This window comes from Simochromis diagramma, unplaced genomic scaffold (assembly GCF_900408965.1).
Source record: "Simochromis diagramma unplaced genomic scaffold, fSimDia1.1 OVJJ01000361.1, whole genome shotgun sequence".
Taxonomy (NCBI): domain Eukaryota; kingdom Metazoa; phylum Chordata; class Actinopteri; order Cichliformes; family Cichlidae; genus Simochromis; species Simochromis diagramma.
Genome location: NW_024386860.1, coordinates 7,812,911 through 7,823,120, shown reverse-complemented (window position 1 = coordinate 7,823,120; position 10,210 = coordinate 7,812,911). Strand labels below are relative to the sequence as shown.

Sequence of the window (10,210 nt, the reverse complement as noted above, 5' to 3'; positions counted from 1 at the left end):
TCACTGAGTTGAAAGATGACACCGATCTTACACAAACAGACGGGGGCAAAATGGGCTGAATTTACTACATCAAACACTTCACAAAAATACCATGTACCAACCACAGACACCTGTTTATGTTTTTTTCAGTATAAATATTTTATTTCAAGATATAACAAACTGAAATTTATTCAGAGATGCCATGGTACTGTGAGGAAATATCAGCATATCAGCAGGTGGTAGCAGATCTTAAAATGCTCCCTTTCTTGTGCTTGCCAAATTCTCATGTCCATTTTCTCATTCCAAGCTCTTAGTTGTTTTTCAAAGGGCTAAAGTCCCCATTGGGTGGTTATCATTATTTACCTCCAATGCAGTGGATTGAGAAAGTGCTACAAAATGCACCTCGTCCATTGTGTTAGAGAGTTTGACACTTGCGTGTGGGGAGAGTATCGCCAAGGGCAGAATGTAAAATGAATTCTGAACCTTTCTTGTGTAGGTTGAAAGTCCTTACACAACCATGTAACGTTGTGGAGGTCATTGGATAACTTTTTTTTCACTATTAATGGTGAAAGATATGGTAAAGCTGGTCCTGTGCAATGCCAAGATAGGTGGTCATAATGTTGGAAGTTTCAGTGTAAAGATTCCTGTGGTAAAAACACAGAATGAGAGCAGTTATAGATTAAAATGAAAGTTTTTTTGAATTCATCTTAATATCAAAATGTCTTACTTTGCCTTCTCCTCCAGCTTCAGGCCTTTGATCTGTTCCAGGTAATCACTGGCAGTGTTGACCGCACCTGCATAGTAGGACTTGACAGTATCTGTTATTTTTGTGATGGTCCCTTGCTCTTCCTCATCAACCTGCCTCGGCACACGGAAGCTTTCAGCACCTATGCAAAAACAGGCCACATTAGTTAGAGGGTTAAAGACACGAGAGGCAAAAAAAGACAGAGAAGAAGAAAAGTCTTTCACCCTAATGTCTTCACTTAAAACAAAACTTCATTTCCTGCTAAAGATGGTATGTCAATGCATTCAATAGCTTTGCTATGTCAGAATATGTGATGTGAATTTCAGTTTTAACCGAAATGAAAAACAAAAACATATCATTTAGTCATCTGGTTTGTATCCATTTTCTTGAACTGAATGTGCTCATTATTACTCTGTAGAGATCTCGCTTATGTTACAAACAGGTTAGGATTGAAAAGCTTAAAGTTTTATTATCACTGATTCATAAAAACCTCCTGGTATATTATATATTTGTGTTGTTGTTTTTACTCTCTGAGGGCAAACTTACTGAGTGCAAAAAGTGCAACAAGCACAGTGATGACCAGCAGCTTATTCATGGTCCTTGGATCTGTGAATGTAGAGGAAAAAAAACATTTGAAGCTTCCTTCTTTCCATCCACTAGGGTGAGACATTGTCCAAGATTTACCCACTCATCCAAGCCGATGTGTTTGTTATATTAACTGTGCATATATGTTGTTTTAGTCCACTTCTAACATTAAAACACAGAAGATCTCCCCAAATCTCCCAAACGTTTAGGTCATCTTTCGGCTTTTTCTCATATACAGTGAAACAGCATGCGTCTATTTTAAAACTGCTCAGTAAATGAATCAAAGTGTTGGTACTCACTCTATTCCTCTGCAGAAGTGACTGTGAAAAGAAAACAAAGTAGGAGGTAGTGCCGGCCCAGCCTGTTTATATAGGAGTGTAAAAGTGGTGACTTGTTGCTCTCAGAGCCAAAGTGCACTCTGTGGGAGATAAACCTGGACTGCTGTCAGCTGTACGTTTTTTTTTTTGGAGTGGTTCATCATTGTGTCTTGATAAAGCAGATATTGGGATAATGCAAATACAAGGATAGTGAATAAAGCATGACAAGGTACTTATAACAGTGGTAGCACAGCTGTGGTCAGGAGTGACTTTCATAGTATAGACTGAAAACAGCATTGTAGAAGAATACTGACAAATAAATGTGGCCCAGTCAATTCTTTTCCATTGATAAGGTCAGTATCAGCAGACTGTTACTCCTTGCGCTGTTCACAGTCTACATAAGGAGGCACTTTAGATTTGTATAACAAGACTCAGTCATTCATGACACACTGCAACAGTCCCAAGTCCTTTTAAAATGGTCCAAAGTCTAAAGTGTGCTGAACACGTCACCCACACTGATTCTGGTTATGAAACAGTTAGGCCGCATTAATGAATATATGGTGTTGCGTTGAAAACTCTTAAGAATTTATTTATTTATTTATTTTAGGGGTTTTTTTTAGAACAAAAACAATCTCTTTCCACTCGTCTCTTCAAAATCCTTCAGGAAAGGAGAAGTTTGGTCACAGTTACATGCGGAAAACATTGAATCCCCGTCTTGATTCTTTTCAATTTGAAATGAAAATACAAGTCTAAAGCTGGCTGTTCATGTTATGTTGTTTTGTCCTCATGTGCTCTTTATTTCCTATTTTCCCTAATAATTATAACATAATTATAATATTCATTCTTGAGACAAAATCTGTCTTTTTAGCCTTGAGGCTGTGGTTATATATTAAAGTAAATATTGTGGCTCTGGGTAATAAGTGACAGTTTCTTGCTTGCCATGGGTGAACATTTGGTGAACAGAATTCAGAGTCCAGGCAGCTTTGTCAATATCAGTCACATGCTTTTTTTTTGTTTGTTTTTTTAGCCAGAGTAAAAACAATTTTATGAGGAAACAATTTAAAATAAAATTCTGACCTACGGAAATATTTGTGAGATGTTTAGATCTCTTTTTGGAGAAGACAGAATTTGCCAGAATTCACGAGGGGACAGGTTTAAAAACATTTCAGTTTGTGCTGGGAATAATTGTTAATGTGACAAAAAAACTGTTTTATCTCTTTTATTTGTTGGAGCTAAGTGCTTTCCCCTGCAATGTCTACATGTTGATGGAGGCCTAAGTAAACATTCAATCCAATCATGTGTTCCAGTCTCACATGTCATGTTGTGTGCGACCCCAAGAACTCAGGTCAGTTGAGTGCAGCTGTGGGCAGCAGTGGGGTTCAAACTGTTTGAGAATTTGCACTTTTGATTCAATCCAACTGAATAAACGCTGTGATGGCTCATCTCGGCATGGTTATTGCTGTAGCTGAAAATAACGTTGGTGTATTATTGCATTATAAATTCAATCAGTGATTTCTGCTATCATGCCGTGAACGCAGGAAGAGTATTTGTTTGCTGCTCATATGAGTAGAATAAGGCAGATATTCCACATGTTCTTGCAAAGTGCTATTCAACAGGAAACCTGTATCAATATTCAAATTATGGAAAGTTAATTCAAATAAAAATGTCTGAGATTATTGTACAGTTCTCTTCAGTAATTTTAGGTTAACAATCAATTTATGTAAAGATACAAAAGACACATTAATAATGTGTTTTCAGTATTTCTGGCACTAAAAAAAGTTTTCATATGGGATTATACAAATTCACTACTCAGGGGACAGAGTTTGACTTATTTCAGGGTATTAATGATATTATTAGCTTGTGTTTAAAGTACCAGCTTTTCATTATATTTCCAGTTTTATCAAGGGGACAGCTCACTGCAAAACCACAGTGAGTAAAAAATAAACCCATGGTGTTTAATTGAGTTTTCTTTTTAAATTTATGTTGTAATAAATAATGTGTTTTCTTCATAATTAAAAGTATGAAATGTATGAAAAAACTCTATACATACTTTAAAAGATACATTAGAAGATTAGGAAATAACAGAATTATCAAAGCCTAGAACTTTTTCCTCGTATCATAACAGGAGAGGATCTGAGTGTATATGAAGAAACATATTTCACAGAGTTTTCACTTCATTTTATTGAACACGCCCACATTACATACACAGTCACACACAAACTCTGGTTAGTGTTTCAAACATAAAATACTGTACATGCACAATTTGCATATGTGGTGTTGACATGTTTTTCATGGTTTTAACTCTGCATGATTGGACAAGTATTTTGATTTAAAAGAGGCAAAGAATAGTATTTGTATTCTTCTTCTCCGGTGTAGTTACTATGACCTATCATCTAGCAAGGGCTGCTGAGAGGCAGTTTGCTCCAGTTGGTCTTCTTTACTCAGCAGGCAGGACTTCGTCCAGGATTGATTTAGCGTGGTCAATGCCCTTGCCCAGGGTGATGCCAATGTGGGGGCGCAGGTAGTGTTCATAGACACCCAGTGCTGCTGTACGAGCCCTGTCCACTAAGGGAATTGCTTCCTGACCGATAGCACTGATGAAAAGAGGAAAAATGGATGATTTTAAAAGTATCCACGATTGAAGAATTTACCAAATAAATCAACAAAACCATAAAAACTGTCTGTATGTGTTTGTGCTGAAATTGTGAAATCTAAACATTAATTAAGTAGCATCTAATAGCAAATTATGTTTCAAGTAATGACATTAGCAGCTTACAAAGGTTTATTTTCTTTTGGAGCCGCCTGTGAAACATTAAGCGTTACTAGGATAGTTATAGGTGAAAACTTACGAGGCAACTTTCACAAAGGCTTGGTACTCAGGCTTGCTCTGCAGATTTTCAGCAAATGCCCTGACATCCTGTGAACGCTCATTGTCACGTACGCCCTCCACAACGGGAGTGGCAGCAGCGTGCACCTTGTTGTAAAAATTCATCAGTCTCTTCATGAATGTGGCTTTGTGGGTGTTATATAACTCAACCATTTCTGGCGATGGTTCGGGAAGTGCACACAGGCTCATAGAGACTGGAAGGCAACAGAGTTGAGATTTTTAGAGAGAGAGATGAGAACTAGTACTATTAAAACAGTTGCAAGTAAATTCAATAATTACTGATGTATACACATGTTAAAAAGAGACAACAAAAAAGATTAATTGTTGCACTGGGAAATTTCACTAAACTGTTTGGGGGTTAGTGTGTAAATGTTATTTAAAAGCCAAATAAAAACTGTCCCACATATCTTGGCACCTCACTCTCAGTATCAGATTTTCTTGGTCAGTATTTACATTTGAAATTTTTCTGCTACAGCAGCTCACTGTATTATAAAATTAAGCACTTGTGTTGCATGTCAGCTACATATAAATGCATGCAATATTCATCCATGACACAGTGTTCATTAAATCCCTGAGTGCAATAAAAGCATGTTAGACTGGGCCAATCAAACATCATTAAAAACAGTCAGATCAAACTCAATTTGCTCAAAAGCCTGACTGAATCTTAACTGTTACAGAACATTTAAGGTTTACAGGGTGACTTACCCTGCAGCACCAAGATCAGTGCAAAAACATATTTTGCATTCATTTCTGAAAGACAAAAGAAGAAAAAGCAAATGAAATTCACATTTCAACTTATTGAATTGTTTTCATATTTTAACAACTGAAGATCATGAACAAGGTGATTAAATTGCTAACATTTAAAGCAAAACTGCATTTCCTAAATATTTCACGAAAAGCTGTTTTAGTGAAATCTACTCTGTAGTTGCAGAAGAGAAGCTGCAAGGGCAGCTGCAGGAAGAAAAAGGGATTACCTGCTGTTGCGTTGGATGCACAGATCCGAGAAGTGACAGTCTTCTCTCAAACCGAGTTGTCTGTAACTCAGAGCGCACATCTGGACAGGAAGATATAGGGGGGGACTGCAAACAAACGTCATCTGATGAGCATACACACACATGCTTGCATGCACATGCACGCAAACACACACACACATACACCTACACAAAGTCCAGTGTATGTGACATTCTTTAAATACAGAATGTGGAAATATGGCTTAGTTGTTATGTAATCTTTCTGAAATGTACCTTTAGCCTTATCCATATGGCAGGATGCACTGTGGCACTGTGGAAGTTGCATGTTTGCAGAATGTCATAACAATTACATCTCATTTTATAGAAAAAACTAAAGCAGCTCGTGTGTCTGTATCTGTTATGACAAAAGATAATGTTAACTGTATCGGCTCTTGATAATCAGCACTTTTTTAACAGCAGATTTTATAGTGTGTACTCAGGTATTGGTGTCAAATGGTCAACAGGTCAAACTTTCAGAACCTGCCCCAACGCATTGTACTGAGCAATGGCTGCTGGGCATTCTGCCCTCACCTTTCACCCTAATACCCTGCCAGCAATGTGATCAGTTCTCTTTTCAATAGTGTTTTAAAAAGGTTTCTCCTCTGTATATCTTCATCTCACTGTTTTCTTTTTCTTTTTAACCTTATTTTTCACATATCCACATGCATCCATTTAATGCTTGAGATTTGTTTTACTTGTCGATTAATGCACCTGTGTGTGACTTGTACTCATGTAATCAAGAAGACAAGCTTTTCAGCTTCGATTAAAACCAAAACCAAAATGTTGGTTAATCGGATTCAGTTGGTGTGCTCTTTGTTTAATAACAACCAAACAAATACAAAAACTCTAAAACCTGCAGCAGAGGCAAACAGATATGTTGTATGGATATTTATTAACAACTCATTTGATTTTTTTATGCATCATACATTAGTACAAGCCTAATGATAAATGTTAAATTATGATCACTTCAGCAGTGAAGCCATGACGTTTAGTAAGAATACTGATTTACTCAGTTGAGTGAGTTAATCAACTTGAGTTGTGTTAAACGGTGTGTAGTGGCCGATGGTAGTCTGAATCCTCTCCCACACTGAGCTTTTGACACCAGAGGCCCATTCAACATAGCTGTCAGTCACCGGTTGAATGTGGTCTTCATAATAAGCACCAGCAAAGCCTTGTGTTAGTGCCCCAAGCGCCAGGATTTTATTTTTGGCTGCCCTGTGAGATAAAAGCAGCAAAGTACATATAATACACAAATAAATATGTTATTGTGCAAACATTTTGACACAATAAGTGAAATCAAACTAAATATTTTAACAATTCTGATCATTTACTGATCATTTACAAAGAGTTCTAGTCTGAACTTATGAATGAACTGCATTCAGTGGTCAACAGGGTTTTTTTTTCTGAAATACCTGACCCTCTCTGCCAGCTTCTGCAGCAGTCCTGGTGAGTCAGGTTCTTTTGTGGGCTCTATTTGGGCCAGAAGTGGCCCACATGCTGCAAAGAAAGATGCTTGTCAGTCAATTAGAACAAAACAAAACGTGATCAGAAATGACAGAATCAATACTGAAGATAGTATAAAGTCATACCTTGCATTAGTAAGAAAAGACTGAAAAGAAGTGCTTTTGTACGGGGCTGTCATGGAGAATTAAAAAAAAAAAACATACATCATAACAGTTCATGATATTGTTATTAATATAACAGAACTCTTTGTCCGCACAGTCCATATGCAGTTCACATTGGATGCAAAACAACAAAGTTCTCAGTAGATTATATCAAAACATACTGGTTCTTTGTCTTTGACAGCTACAAGAAAAACACAGATTTCAAAATAAAATTTGTCAGTTTGTGCATTGTCATTAAAACTACCATGATCAAAAGAATATATTTTACCATTTCCTCTGGCTCTGGTCAGCAGGAGTTAAATGAACCAAATGTTATCTAGCCACTTTATTTGTATTTGGTAACCTTGGCAATGTGAACATTGGTCCTGATCGGATGATCATTCATCAGTTTTTTCTTTTCTTTGATTCACCGGTAGCAAATCAACAATTCTTATTATGGTTTTATTTTCTCCCTAATTTGACTTTGAAAAGTTTTGTTGTCTTAGCTAAAAAAAAATACACTCACATCTGACAGGGCATTCAAAGACATTTGAGTTAAGTTTTAGTTTAGGTAGTTAGTTTTATACCTTTTTGAAAGATGGAACTTTTACTTGTTTGGGAAAAATTGGTTTAATCCATTTAACACAAATCTACCATTTACAATGTGTTATGATTTGTCTTTCATGTTAAGTATCACTGTGTTACAATATGAATGTTAGTAAAATCGAATTTTTTAAATAAAGTCCCAAACTCTTGGGATCTTTTACTAATCAACCAAAGCTGAGTTTCACCACTGAGCAAATACACTTTGGTTTAGGTATCTTTATTTTTGGCAGACGTTGATATGCGCTGTATTTACAGAGAAGTCAAAGTCTGTCTTACAGCACCACAGATTTTAAGTAAAAAGGTTCAGACAGACAAACATTTTCAGCTAAGCAAAGCATTTCTGTGGGCAGAGTCCACCATAAAATTGATTTTGCGTTGCAGTCCTCAGAGTCTGCTCTTCCATATGGAAACAGCTCAGCACTAATGTTCAGATTATGTTTCATAAGAGCACTGTACTCACAAACCTGGTCTTGCAGCTGTCTAAATATGCTGGATCAAAATTCTGTTGCCCTTGTCTTTAAACTGCTTTATGTTAAACATCTGGACAGTACAAAGTAAACATTGTGTATGTGTGTCCCTGAAAAGGCTGCAACTTAGAAAAAAACACAGAAGAAAAACTATTACAGTGCAGAAAATGCCTGTTCATAAGGTACACCAAGATAAAAGTGATGTATAAACAGCGACAACAACTGCAAAAGATCTCACCTTCAAGAACATTAAAGCTTTGAAGCTTTACCTGACATTACCTTAAAGTGAAACTAATTTCACAACAATTTCAAACAGGTGATATCAATTGCGTGCCCATGTCTGCACCAGCAGCTGACCTCTGTCAGGTTGTTCTCTTCAGGGAAACAGAAATCAATGAACTGGAACAACTTGCTGATTATTAACTCATCATAAACAGTGGCTTTATCCCAGGTGTTGTGAAATGCACAAAGCCATGTTGGCACTTGACCTTTGCTTCAAATTACTGACACAAATGGATTAATATCTATTAGATGTTACTTGGTAGCCTTTGAAAAAACTAGTCAGATTTTTAGTGGCCATTGGTAGACAAATACATAATTCTCCAAATTTACTTAGACATTCCACATATGTTAATGGTAGGTAATTAAAGAAGTTCATATAACAGTGTTTAGGCCTGGATTCTGGAAGTACTTCAAAGGTGGTTCACAGACTTTTTGTTGTTTTTAGAATGGACAAAATTGGAATAGCATAGTTATGTGTTTCTATAAAAAACAAAAATAATCTGAGCAGACACTTTGAAATGATGTATCAAAACAATATTGCCTTTAGTCACTTGATACTCCAACCAGTTTTTTTTTTTCATTTATCTATTTGTTTATTTTAATCAAGTTGACAGTCTCTGGCACTTGATTGAAACATATATTTTAGATAATTTATTTTATTTAAAATAAACAGGGCACGGTGGTTAGCACTGTTGCCGCACAGCAAGAAGGTCCTGAGTTCAATTCCACCATCAGGCCGGGGTCTTTCTGTGTGGAGTTTGCATGTTCTCCCCATGTTTGCTTGGGTTCCCTCTGGGTACTCTGGCTTCCTCCCACCGTCCAAAGACATGCAGTTTGTGGGGTTCGGTTAATTGATTAATCCAAATTGCCCATAGGTGTGAATGCGGGAGTGAATGTGAGCGTGACTGGTTGTCTGTCTCTGTGTGTTAGCCCTGGTGACCTGTCCAGGGTGTACCCCGCCTCTCACCCTATGACAGCTGGGATAGGTTCCAGCGCCCCCCGCGACCCTGAAAAGGATAAGCGGAAGCGAATGAATAGGTGGATGGAAAATAAACAGAGTGTGAGCAATAATCCATCTATGCATCCATCCAACCCACCATTTTCTTCTGCTTATCCTGGGGCAACAGCCTAAGCAGAGAAGCACAGACCTCCCTCTTCCCTTGCTTGTGCAGGGGAGTACCAAGGACCAATGTTCTCAGTTCCCAGACCAGCCAGTACCATCTGGTACGTGTATTCTCTTATCTTCATCAAGACTTCATCTTCTGCCTAAATAATTTCATCTGTTAAAATGAATCACACCTCTCAGGTTGTTATTGATTTTCCATGGAGTTTAAGCAACAAGTGAGAGTTTAAAAACTTCAATCCAGTTAGGATCCAAAGGTGTGCAAAGCATACGGATGGTCTTCTGTAATAGACAGGAAGCGTTTAATTAGTGCTTAAATTTATTACAGAATTTCCTAGGGCAGGGATAGCTCAGTTGAGTGGTGGTCCCATAATCGGAAGATCGGTGGATCAAATGTACTAATCGGCTACCCTGAGGTACCGTCCTACACACTGCTCCCCGGGTACCCAATGGCTGCCCACTGCTTCACTGAGTGAATGGGTTAAATGCATAGAGGAATTTCCCCACATGGATCAATAAAATATACATTGTTATTATTATTGTATGGATAAAAACTGAGGATAACTTAAAAAAAATAAAACTTGAAAAAAAAATCTTCAAAGAGT

At 37.3% G+C, this 10,210-nt stretch overlaps 3 protein-coding genes across 3 annotated transcripts; all 3 read right to left on the bottom strand.

Annotated features, from left to right (window-relative positions):
- Nucleotides 1-534: 534 nt before the first annotated feature.
- Nucleotides 535-1,679, bottom strand: apoc2 (apolipoprotein C-II). Its single transcript, XM_040030295.1, has 4 exons — nt 1,609-1,679; nt 1,271-1,330; nt 707-866; nt 535-623 (listed from the first exon to the last, which is right to left on the bottom strand). The coding sequence occupies exons 2-4, from the start codon at nt 1,317-1,319 to the stop codon at nt 539-541; spliced, it is 294 nt and encodes a 97-aa protein (XP_039886229.1). The 5' UTR covers nt 1,320-1,330; nt 1,609-1,679; the 3' UTR covers nt 535-538.
- Nucleotides 1,680-3,782: 2,103 nt separating this feature from the next.
- Nucleotides 3,783-5,580, bottom strand: apoa2 (apolipoprotein A-II). Its single transcript, XM_040030293.1, has 4 exons — nt 5,488-5,580; nt 5,219-5,263; nt 4,476-4,707; nt 3,783-4,220 (listed from the first exon to the last, which is right to left on the bottom strand). Exons 2-4 carry the CDS (start codon nt 5,259-5,261, stop codon nt 4,064-4,066), a joined length of 432 nt encoding a protein of 143 aa, XP_039886227.1. The 5' UTR covers nt 5,262-5,263; nt 5,488-5,580; the 3' UTR covers nt 3,783-4,063.
- An 816-nt stretch (nt 5,581-6,396) lies between these two features.
- Nucleotides 6,397-7,435, bottom strand: apoc4 (apolipoprotein C-IV). Its single transcript, XM_040030294.1, has 4 exons — nt 7,417-7,435; nt 7,113-7,158; nt 6,936-7,020; nt 6,397-6,738 (listed from the first exon to the last, which is right to left on the bottom strand). The coding sequence occupies exons 1-4, from the start codon at nt 7,417-7,419 to the stop codon at nt 6,546-6,548; spliced, it is 327 nt and encodes a 108-aa protein (XP_039886228.1). The 5' UTR covers nt 7,420-7,435; the 3' UTR covers nt 6,397-6,545.
- Between the last annotated feature and the right edge of the window lie 2,775 nt (nt 7,436-10,210).